The sequence below is a fragment of the Aquarana catesbeiana genome, linkage group LG02 (genome assembly GCF_042186555.1).
Source record: "Aquarana catesbeiana isolate 2022-GZ linkage group LG02, ASM4218655v1, whole genome shotgun sequence".
Taxonomy (NCBI): Eukaryota; Metazoa; Chordata; class Amphibia; order Anura; family Ranidae; genus Aquarana; species Aquarana catesbeiana.
In genome coordinates, this window is record NC_133325.1 from 147,471,403 (window position 1) to 147,483,206 (window position 11,804).

Genomic DNA, 11,804 nt, shown 5'->3' on the forward strand with positions numbered 1-11,804 from the left:
TGTTTATGTATCAAATCTATTATCAAATGTATTACTTTGTGTATCAAATGTATTATCAAACAAATATGACATGTATTATCAAACATATGTCAAATGTATGTATCAAATGTATTATCAAACATGTATCAAGTGTATTACTTAATGTAGCAAATGTATTATCAAATGTAATACTTCATGTATCAAATGTATTACCAAACATATATCAAGTGTAGCAAATGTATTATCAAATGCAATACTTCATATATTAAATGTATTTTCAAACATATATCAAGTGCATTACTTAATGCATCATCAAATCTATAATTGAATGTATCAAATCTAATATCAAATGTATTACTTAATGTATCAAATGTATTATCAAACATATATCACATGTATTACTTCATATATCAAATGTTTTATGAAACAAATATCCAATATATTATCAAGCATATATCAAATGTATTACTTTAATGTATCAAAATCCATTCTTCCACCTTTCTGAATAGCTTCAAATTTTTCCCAAAATGGTAACACGTGGATTACTAGGACTGAAATGCAATGAACTACATATGTGATTGAGTATAGTTGTATTGTGTATTTTTTTTTTAGTCTGCATTGGATATGCATCTATGTGTTAAAGCCTGTCTACAAATAAAAAGTCTGTCTACTAAATGGATTAAAAAATGTTATGCAACAAGAGCTTGTATGTGTATAGTTATCAATCTTCAGAAAAAATAAATATAAATGAGTAGTTAAATTAAAAAAAAAAAAAAAAAAAATATATATATATATATATATATATATATATATATATATATATATATATATAGTTGGTGTTATTATTATAAGTATTCTATATTTATATAGATAGATTTTAGCAAACAATAAAGATGTAGTCCATTGCACCTCCCCCATAGCAGCTCCATGATAAAGTTGTGACTTTCCTATTTCCTGTGCCCATGCAGCATGGAGAATGGTGTATTTTCTCTCGTGCAGTGTCTCTGGCTTTTTAGAATCTGTATAGTGTATATCTATAGAATCATTTACCCATTTACCATGTGTTGTTGAGCAAAAAAAAAATCAAGTCAAGTGCTGTCTTTCCATTTTCCTTGGTGGCCATCAGTGGGCGTCACCCTTTTGCTTGGAGGGTCCTGTGTCCTGTGTTGGTGGGAGGGGTCACGTGCCTGGGAGAGAGCCTCTTCATTGTTGTCTATGGGGCAGCGGCGGTCACGTGCTAGCCCAGGCAGATTTCTTAATGAAGCCTCGGCGTAGACCTGCCTCCCGCCGGCGCGCTGCGCATGCGCGTCTAGAGCAGACAATAATGTGGCAGGGAATTAGGTGACTCGCTTTTGGGAAGCTGACTTTTAAAAAGCACGGCCAGACCATGCTATGACGACTTCCCTGATCCTGCATCCTCACTGGGCGGACACCTTGATGTACGTGTATGAAACGAGCCCGAATGAAAAGAATCCCAAGAAAAGCCCAGCAGACATGGAGGGACTGAGTGGGAACTGTGCGAGCAGTCACTGCAGGGATTTTATTTCTCACCCAGCACTGGGACGCCATTCCAGTTCTATCGGAAGCCACCAAGGACCTGTGTACACGGATATTACCTCCCCGGAGGCTGGCAGACAGTGCTCGGGGGCCACATCTTCATCTAATGCCTCCCTGGGCTATGCCTACCCCTTCGGGAGCAGCTACTACGGCTGTAGGTTGTCTCAGTCCCACAACGTCAATTTACACCAGAAACCCTGCACCTACCACCCCAACGATAAGTACCCCGAGCCCAGCAACCCCATCCCCAGCGAAGACTTCTCCTCCAGGGCCAAGGAGTTTGCCTTTTACCCCAGCTTTGCCAGCTCCTACCAGGCGGTGCCCGGATACTTGGACATGTCAGTGGTGCCCGGGATCACCAGCCATCCGGAGCCTAGGCACGATACCCTCCTCTCCATGGAGGGATACCAACACTGGGCACTGCCAAACGGCTGGGATGGCCAAGTCTACTGCTCCAAGGATCAGAGCCAACCCAGCCATCTGTGGAAGGCACCTTTCCCAGGTAAACTCTCTCTCCTCCATTCCCCCCCCCCCCCCAATTCTCTTTGTCTGATCCCCCCGACCTGGAATCTCCCACACAGCAATTAAATCCGGAGGTGTCAACTGACACACTGTAGTCTCCATTCATAGGGCGCTTTCCCCCCGACTGCATGCAGAAAGTCGGGGACATGGATTCGGAAGGGGATGTCATTGCACCGTTTCGGTTTAATAATAATACGGATCTGAATGGTGGAAGACTGTCACCCACAGCCCATCGCTTCCCCATGAATTATTCATTGGTCGGGGCTATAATAAGGCGACTCGCCTGCAGCCCTCCAGCCATCAGACCCTGTAGAGACCCTATAGAAACCCTACAGAGCCTGCACAATGTGCTGCAATTCTCCCACCATAAAGCCTGCTCTGCTAACCAGGAAGTATATACACAGCAGCCGTGTCATCCCTACTATATACTGGCCACAGGCAATTCCCACTCCAGGGCTGGGGAACGGCTGGAGGTGCCCACCCTATATGGGGGTTATCATCTATGGGGGCATACACGAAGGGTCCACCTTGTTATACCTTCAGATCTCTAGAAAATACTGCTTGTGCCTGCTGTACATTATTTAGAAATACATGACACCTCAAACAAGTGATCCCATATGTGTCAAAATGTGTTGTATAGTTTATATATATAGATATATAGATATATCTATATCTATATATCTATAGATATAGATATATATATCTATATATCTATATCTATAGATATATAGATATATATATATGTATCTATATATATATATATAAACAATGGATTTGGAATAATTTGGGATAACCCCTGTTTTATATTTATATTTTATTATATATATATATACATTTAACAAACAACGTGTTTGTTTGTGTGTGTATGTATGTATATATATATATATATATATATGTTCTATTATAATTTTATCTATCTATCTATCTATCTATCTATCTATCTATCTATCTATCTATCTATCTATCTATCTATCTATCTATCTATCTATCTATCTATCTATCTATCTATCTATCTATCTATCTTTACACATACACATAAAGCTTGTTTTTAATTTCTAATTACATTAGCATGTTTAACGTGACATTGTATTTTTTATGACATGTATAGTATAACTAGTGCATATCTTTCAGAATATATGTGTTTTTGAATTAGAACAGCCTTTCTCAACACTTTAAAACAATTGAAATATCTTAGATCTCCAGGAGCTCCTGCTAATAATTATTATATCTATAGTTCTTGAGATATTAGCGTGAACAGTAAGTTCTAGATATAAGAATAAACACAAGAATAATGATTGTGGTGTACTAAGCGTATTTGATATCAAGGGCTTTCATGCACAATAGTATTTTTTTGTCATAATAATAAATTGAAAATATTATTAATATAGATAGATAGATAGATAGATAGATAGATAGATAGATAGATTAATAATAATAATATCCAGGAAAAGGGAAGCAGATCGTTAGTGACCCCTTGCATTGATGATTAGTGAAGAAGTCCCCCCTTCTACACCAGTGGTCAGTGATGGGCCCCAGTACACTGGGGATAAGTGGGAAGAATGCTCCTTACTTTGGGGGTCGGTGAGGAGAATGCCCGCTTACAAGTGCCAAAAACATCATTGTTGCCAGTAGTAGCTTATCTTAAAGGCAGAAATTGTTCATAGCAACATCTGGAGGAACCCATATGGCGTCCATAGAATCCTGGTTGAGGAAAGCTGAATAAAACTATGTTACATGCACACATTACTGTTTTGGTTAAGTGGCATATATCACCCCTGCTCTACCAGTCTCTGTATCTGTCCTTGAGTTACATAGAGCCATTATGTTATACAGGTGGCATATTTGATCTATCTATCTTGTATTTGTCTAATTTACAATTGATGTTTGTGTATACTATATTTTTCAGTATTTCTACATATTTTTGTTTCCTTTGTGAATATTTCCATATGCCATGTCTATCTATCTATTTTATGTTTATGTTTCTGTTTTTGTTGATATGTGTTTGTGAACATCATAATCCAATGTGTTATCTATCTATCTATCTATCTATCTATCTATCTATCTATCTATCTATCTATCTATCTATCTATCTATCTATCTATCTATCTATCTATCTATCTATCTATCTATCTATCTATCTATCTATCCCAATCATCCCCATGTAGTGTGTGTCCATGTGCTGCTTATCTCAGTCTTTCTATATAATATTATGCAGGTAATATCTATCTATCTATCTATCTATCTATCTATCTATCTATCTATCTATCTATCTATCTATCTATCTATCTATCTATCTATCTATCTATCTATCTATCTGTCTATCTGTTTGTCTGTCTCTCTGACTGTCCATTTATCTACCTATCTATCGATAGAATTAGCCCCATGTAGTGTGTGTCTATGTGCTGCTTATCTCAGTCTTTCTATATAATATGCAGGTAATATCTATCTATCTATCTATCTATCTATCTATCTATCTATCTATCTATCTATCTATCTATCTATCTATCTATCTATCTATCTATCTATCTATCTATCTATCTATCTATCTTCATCGTCATCATCTATTTGTCATCTGTGTGTCTGCCTTTCTCACTGCATACCATGATGTTACAATGTATTGGATAATGATATAACTGGTGCTTTCTATCCTCCAGACAAGCATGTGTAGCAATTTTTTATATTGCAACAATTCTGAAAATACTACAATGAGTATCTTACAATAGACCAATATAAAAAGTGCCATTCCTCATCTCTGAATGTAATATAAAGTGCAATCTTTCGATGGAATGAATGCATTGTAGCCTGGCTGTATGGTGTTGGCTGTATGTTTGGGGCTGTATTTGCCTGGCTGTATGGTGTTGGCTGTATGGTGGGGGCTGTATTTGCCGGGCTTTATGGTAGGAGCTGTATTTGCCTGGCTTTATGGTGGGGCAGTATTTACCTGGCTGTATGGTGTTGGCTGTATTTGCCGGGCTTTATGGTAGGAGCTGTATTTGCTTGGCTTTATGGTGGGGGCTGTATTTACCTGGCTGTATGATGGGGGCTGTATTTGTCTGGCTGTATGATGGGGGCTGTATTGGCCTGGCTGTATGGTGGGGGCTGTATTGACCTGGCTGTATGGTGGGGGCTGTATTTGCCTGACATTATGTTGAGGGTTGTATTTGCCTGGCTGTATGGTGAGAGCTGTATTTGCCTGGCTGTATGGTGAGGGCTGTATTTGCCTGGCTGTATGGTGGGGGCTGTATTTGCCTGGCTGTATGGTGGGGGTTGTATTTGCCTGGCTGTATGGTGGGGGGTGTATTTGCCTGGCTGTATGGTGGGGGTTGTGTTTGCCTGGCTGTATGGTGGGAGCTGTATTTGCCTGGTTGTATGGTGGGGGTTGTATTGGCCTGGCTGTATGGTGGGGGCTGTATTTGCCTGGCTGTATGGTGAGAGCTGTATTTGCCTGGTTGTATGGTGGGGGCTGTATTGGCCTGGTTGTATGGTGGGGGCTGTATTTGCCTGGCTGTATGGTGGGAGCTGTATTTGCCTGGTTGTATGGTGGGGGTTGTATTTGCCTGGCTTTATTGTGGGAGCTGTATTTGCCTGGTTGTATGGTGGGGGTTGTATTTGCCTGGTTGTATGGTGGGGGTTGTATTTGCCTGGTTGTATGGTGGGGGTTGTATTTGCCTGGTTGTATGGTGGGGGTTGTATTTGCCTGGCTGTATGGTGGGAGCTGTATTTGCCTGGCTGTATGGTGGCGGTTGTATTTGCTCATCTTGTAGTCACTGCTTGCTAGGAGCACAAGTGATCGTGTCGGACTGGTGAAGTGTGAAACTGCTAATGTGATTTCATGTGTTCCACAAGTCCCCAGCCTCCCCTCTCCGGTGCTCTGCAGGCCAGGTGCTACTAATCTGGGCTGTGCAATTGACTTTATCATCTGTCAGAACACCTGCAGCACCGAGCAGAACTGTTTATGACCATCAACTGTCATCTACTGTACTCATGTGCCTATCCATGTGGCCATTTTTTTCTTCATTTTTCCAACCTCTTGGGCATTGAAGTATGGTTGAAATGAGCATGGACTCGATATAGATAAATCCAGCAGTGGTTCGTGTATATGTGTTTAACTAATGTGCCCATCTAAAAGCGTCATGGGGGATTTATTGGGAGAAGGTCCGTATAGGAGAGAGGGGTACCAGGGTTGGCTGGGTATAGAAGCTATAGGGCAATGCCAGGCTGTGGGCTGTGGTTTAACCCTTTTGCTGTCTATCCTCTCTATGCAGATGTGGTGCCCCTCCAGCCAGAGGTTAGCAGCTACCGCAGGGGCAGGAAAAAGAGGGTGCCCTACACCAAAATCCAGCTGAAGGAACTAGAAAAGGAATATGCAGCCAGCAAATTCATAACCAAAGAGAAGAGACGGAGGATCTCCACGGCCACCAGTCTGTCTGAGCGCCAGGTCACAATATGGTTTCAGAATCGAAGAGTCAAAGAGAAAAAAGTCGTCACCAAATGCAAATCCTCTCACCTTCACAATACCTGACACTAGGGGGAGCCTAGGAAGCCCCCCCACCCCACCCCAACCTCCCCTCCCCAATAAATATTTATCTCATTCCCACGTATAAAGACATTTCTCCAAGTGAACTATGGATTATTTAATATAAGAATGGAATGCAAGTGACAGAATCCATCAATGATCCCATCACCCCCAGTGTCCACCCTCCTCCATTCACCCTTAACTGTGAATACACCGGGGTCTGATGCTCTCTAGGCTTCTCCCTACATAAACGCCTATATAATATATATATATTTAAAACAATCAGCGCTTAATATGTTTCCGGGACACGGTTCTGTCACTGTCATTGATAGTCCTGATCACATCAGGCAATCTGCTAGTTTCTTCCATTTTCTGGAGTCTTAATGAATTGTCTAAGAATATAACATGTACATACGTTCAAAGGTGCATATGTAACACATGTTTTGTTGAGTATGCTTGAAAATCTTGTAAATTACACGTACAAAAATGACAGATCTCTGCACATTTATGTTCATAAGAAAAAAAAGATTTATTATTGAAACTACTGCGTACTGGGGGATTTCTAGGCAGATGGCACCTCTTCTCTGGTACTTTAAGGGTTAACCGTCCTCATGTTCCATTCTAGAACCCTTAGACTTGTCATCATGAATAGAAATGTCTTATTAATAGTTTATTTTATTCTGTGGCCACAGAATTATTACAGTTTCTGAAATACAACCGTGCAGAGGTATCAGCATAACAAAATACCTTTTCTTTTCTCTTATGTTTTTTTAACCATCAGTGTTATGAGCTATTCAGAAAATTACTGACACACGGTGCAGAAATTACTTACATATATGCATTGTTTGGGGAAGTATGGATTTTTTGTTTCAGTCACATTGATTGGACGTTTTATCCTAGACTATTTACTGTATCTGAAGGTTCACGTTGTACTTTTTTTCTTCTTTTATGGTATGGGATATACTCAATGCCAGTCTTAAGCACTGCTACATGTGTCCAGGAAAACAGAATGTGGACAAAGGTATGCTGTATAGATCTTCTTTTTATTATTTTGTCGTGTATAATGTGTATAATGTATATTGTGGTGTCTGAATATTATCTGTCATGAAAGAAAAAAAAAATCATTTCTTTAAATAAATATCACCTGGCTTGATGTACGATGTGGATTGTACATTCTATTGTATGAGAACTCGTTTATTTGAAAACTTTTGTTGGAGGAGAGCAAAACTTTGTATTAAGTTTATATCAGGTGACTTCTGTCCAAAATGGACAAACTCAAAGAAATATGTAATACATCTCATATTATTTATCTTTATGTGTCGTTACTTTAGTAGCTGTGTTTATATTTTACATAAACTTCCCGTATACTTTAATATTTTTTATTAAAAAGATATATACATATTTGCATAAAAATACCTCTTAAATACAGTATGACATTAATGTGTCTGTGTAAAATAATTTGCATAGAATGGTCATGTTTGGTGTGAGTATAGAGATATGAAACAATGAAAAACTGTATAGGCTGCATTATCATTATATAAATTTGTATATGTGCATTGTGTGCTTATGTAAGCACACATATGTTATACAGAGGGACTATTTCAGCTGCTGCTGTTGATCTGCATTGCTTCCATAAAAATAAATTTAAAAAATCTTAAATATATATAATATATTTATATATTCTCTCTCGATATATATATATATATATATATATATATATATATATATATATATATATATATATATATCGAGAGAGAATATATAAATATATTATATATATTTAAGATTTTTTAAATTTATTTTTATGGAAGCAATGCAGATCAACAGCAGCAGCTGAAATGGTCCCTCTGTATAACATATGTGTGCTTACAAAAGCACACAATGCACATATACAAATTTATATAATGATAATGCAGCCTATACAGTTTTTCATTGTTTCATATCTCTATACTCACACCAAACATGACCATTCTATGCAAATTATTTATATATATATATATATTTATAAAGAGGAGGCAGGAATATATATATATATATATATATATATATGTATATATATATATATAAAGAGAGATAATATTTCAGCTGCTGTTGTTGCTTCCATACTTTAAAAAAAAGAGAGAGAGAGAAGGAGTATTTATTGCCTTGGGCAGTTGTTGCCCTGGGTTGCTTTCATTAACATATATATTTTTTATATATACATATACATATATATGTTATGTGTGTGGTGTATATATATATATATATATATATATATATAGAGAGAGAGAGAGAGAGAGAGAGAGAGAGAATATTTCAGCTGCTGTTGTTGCTTCTGTTAACAAAAAAATGAGAGAGAATGAGAGGAGTATTTATTGCCTTGGGTTGCTTTTACTATTAGTTTTTAATTGTCTACTGTTGCTTTATCCTTCCTATCTATTGTTCCAATGTCCTGGTTACCTTATTGGATACGTTTGTTCTTATATAGTTTTTACTTTTTCCACCAATTGAATTGGACACGATACACAGTGGTTTGTCTAGACTTTGAGAAAAGCTGATTTTTGGTCGTGCTTCATATGTATTGTCGGAGAGTTTCTCTTTGGTCTGCTATACTGCAGATGTGTCATAGGATTGTTGTGTGTAGTGGCTTGTTACATGTGAAGATAAGTGTGGGGTATATAGCGTCAGATTTGAGTCATCATACCAAGCTGATGTGTAATGAAGTGTTAGTGACAGCACTCACACCCCGATACATCCAGCCCGACCGAGCCCAACTCCTCCTGGCTCACACTTAATAAGCATATTTTGTGTTTCATTTTGGAATGAGTGTTTTGGTAGGAAAGCATTTCGTTCTAGGTGGGATCGCCTTTATTTGCATTGTGTAAAATAAACAGGTCAGATTAATCTAAAATGTAAAAAATCAGTGTTGTAAAAATATTAACTTAAATAAATAATATAGCCTGCTGTGTGCAAAGGAAGTGCTGTGAGTCAGTGGTGCTGCCTGCATGATACTGGTGTATGGAGACTCAGACAATGCACAATTGTTTGTCTCCATTGATGAAGCTTCCCAGAATACATACTTGGGCAGTGCACATGGTCTTAACTGCTTGAGAGCAATATTCATTTCCAGTAAGTTTTCCACAAGCTGCATTTCCTGCAGCCACAAGACAGTAGACATCGCATATTTCAGGCAGACGCCTTGAGAAAAGACGTGATTTATGGCCCTTTAAGGCAGCATTACATTATTTCTACCTGTATATTTCACCCCAGCAGGATTTTTTGCTAGATGATGTACCAGTAATAACTGCGAGGCTGCTAGGAAGTCATCTAAGTTTATAAGATGGATGTCAGTTAAGTGATCATATTATGCTTTATGAACAGGAGGTGATCCCCAAAGATCATGGCAGATTTTTTTTTTAGGTTTAGCTTTGCTTTGTGAAAAGTATTTTATCTAGAGAAGCTGTTTCTAAATGTCAGGTCAAAGCTGAATTTACAGTAATAATCTGGTCTGATCAAAGCACTCAGCATTGTATGTATTTCATCAGAAAATATTGTTTTTTACAGGGTATAAAACAGAAGTGCTGTGTCATTTCCTGACCTCAGATATGTAACAAGTCCTTATGTGAGCTATGTAGCACTATGGTATGACAGTTCAGTGTGCTGTATCCACAAAAGAGGCTAGATTAACTTTATTGTTCATATAGTTGTACAGTGATCATAGATTTTGCTTGTATTTTCCTGACCTCAGATATGTAGCAAGTCCTTATTTGAATTGTACAGTACTATGTTATGACAGTTCTGTTTTGTGTAGAAAGGCTAGAAGGGAAATTTATTAATTAAAACAAACTTTGTAATTAACTTAGCTGTACAGTAAACATAGACATGTATGCATTTTCCTGGCCTCAGATATGAAACAGATTCTTAAGTGTTATGGCAGCTCTGTATTGTGTATCACAGAAAGCTAGAGGGGAAATTTAATGAATTATAGTTCAGATATAGTTGTACAGTGATCATAGATTTGCACGTGTTTCCTGGCCTCAAATGTGTAGCAAGTCCTTATGTGACAAGGGGAGGGAAGCAAGTCCTTATGTGACAACAACAAAGGAAGGCTAAAAGGGAAATGTACTGATTCATTCATATATAGTTGTACAGCAAACCTAGATTTGTACATATGTTTCTGGCCTCATATATGAAACAAATTGTTACATGAGCTGCACAGCACTATTTGTAAATGTTGTACTGTGTACCCACAGAGAAGGGCTACAAGGGGAATTTAATGATTAGTACAGGTCACATATAGTTGTACAGTGGTCATATATTTGCAGGCATTTTCCTGTCCTCAGATTTGTAGCAAGTCCTTATGTGAGCTGTAAGGCACTGTAAGGCTACATTCACATGGCCGTAACACAGCCATAACAATTTTACTGATCACTAGGCATGGAACAAAAGTTCCAGTATTAATAATCAGTAAATAGATTATTTTTTAATTTTTTTTATGCATGTAAATTGTTCTTCTTCTTGTTTTTGTTTTTTTAGATGGTATATGTGTATGCATATGTCCTTAGATGCAGATTTTTTAATTTATAGATATAAGTGCAGTACATTTACATACCTGTGTGAATGTCTCTATTGAAAACAATGCAGCTGCATTCAGATCCTTAAATAAAAATGCTTGTAAATGCGTTTTTTTACGGCCGTGTGAATGAGGCCTTAGGCTACATGCACACAGCCGTAAGAATTTTACTGGTCATAGGGAAGGTTTTTCTGGAAACAAAAGTACCTAATGATCAGTAAAATGCTTGCCTTTAGATCCATTTTAATGTGTAGTTGCCATATCCTCCAGCTTTTTTTTCAATAGCGGAATTCACTTTTTGAATTTAGCTATACTCATATACATATATTTACACTAGTAAGCACGTAAAATGCATTTCCCTAAATGCAAAATTTTTACAATTTTGGTTATAGATCTGAACGCAATGCATGTTTAAGCGCTTGTGTGCATGTCCCCAATAATAAAAATAAAATCAGACTTGTAAACAAACTTCAAAATGCTTTTTTTTTTTTTTTTTTTTACGCCCATGTGTATGATGCCTTAAGGCAATTCTTTATTGTGTACCCAAATAGGAAGGCTAGAAGGGAAATTATAGATCACAAAAAATTATAATTCATATTTAGTTGTACAGAAAACAAAGATTTGCATGCATATCCCTTGCCCCAGGATGTATTACAAAACTATAATGTGAGCATAATG

General features: G+C 37.5%; 1 protein-coding gene across 1 annotated transcript; it reads left to right on the plus strand.

Annotated features, from left to right (window-relative positions):
- The first annotated feature begins 1,267 nt into the window (after positions 1-1,267).
- Positions 1,268-7,779, plus strand: HOXC13 (homeobox C13). The gene is made up of 2 exons (XM_073617887.1): positions 1,268-2,038; positions 6,324-7,779. Exons 1-2 carry the CDS (start codon positions 1,372-1,374, stop codon positions 6,578-6,580), a joined length of 924 nt encoding a protein of 307 aa, XP_073473988.1. The 5' UTR covers positions 1,268-1,371; the 3' UTR covers positions 6,581-7,779.
- Positions 7,780-11,804: the final 4,025 nt, after the last annotated feature.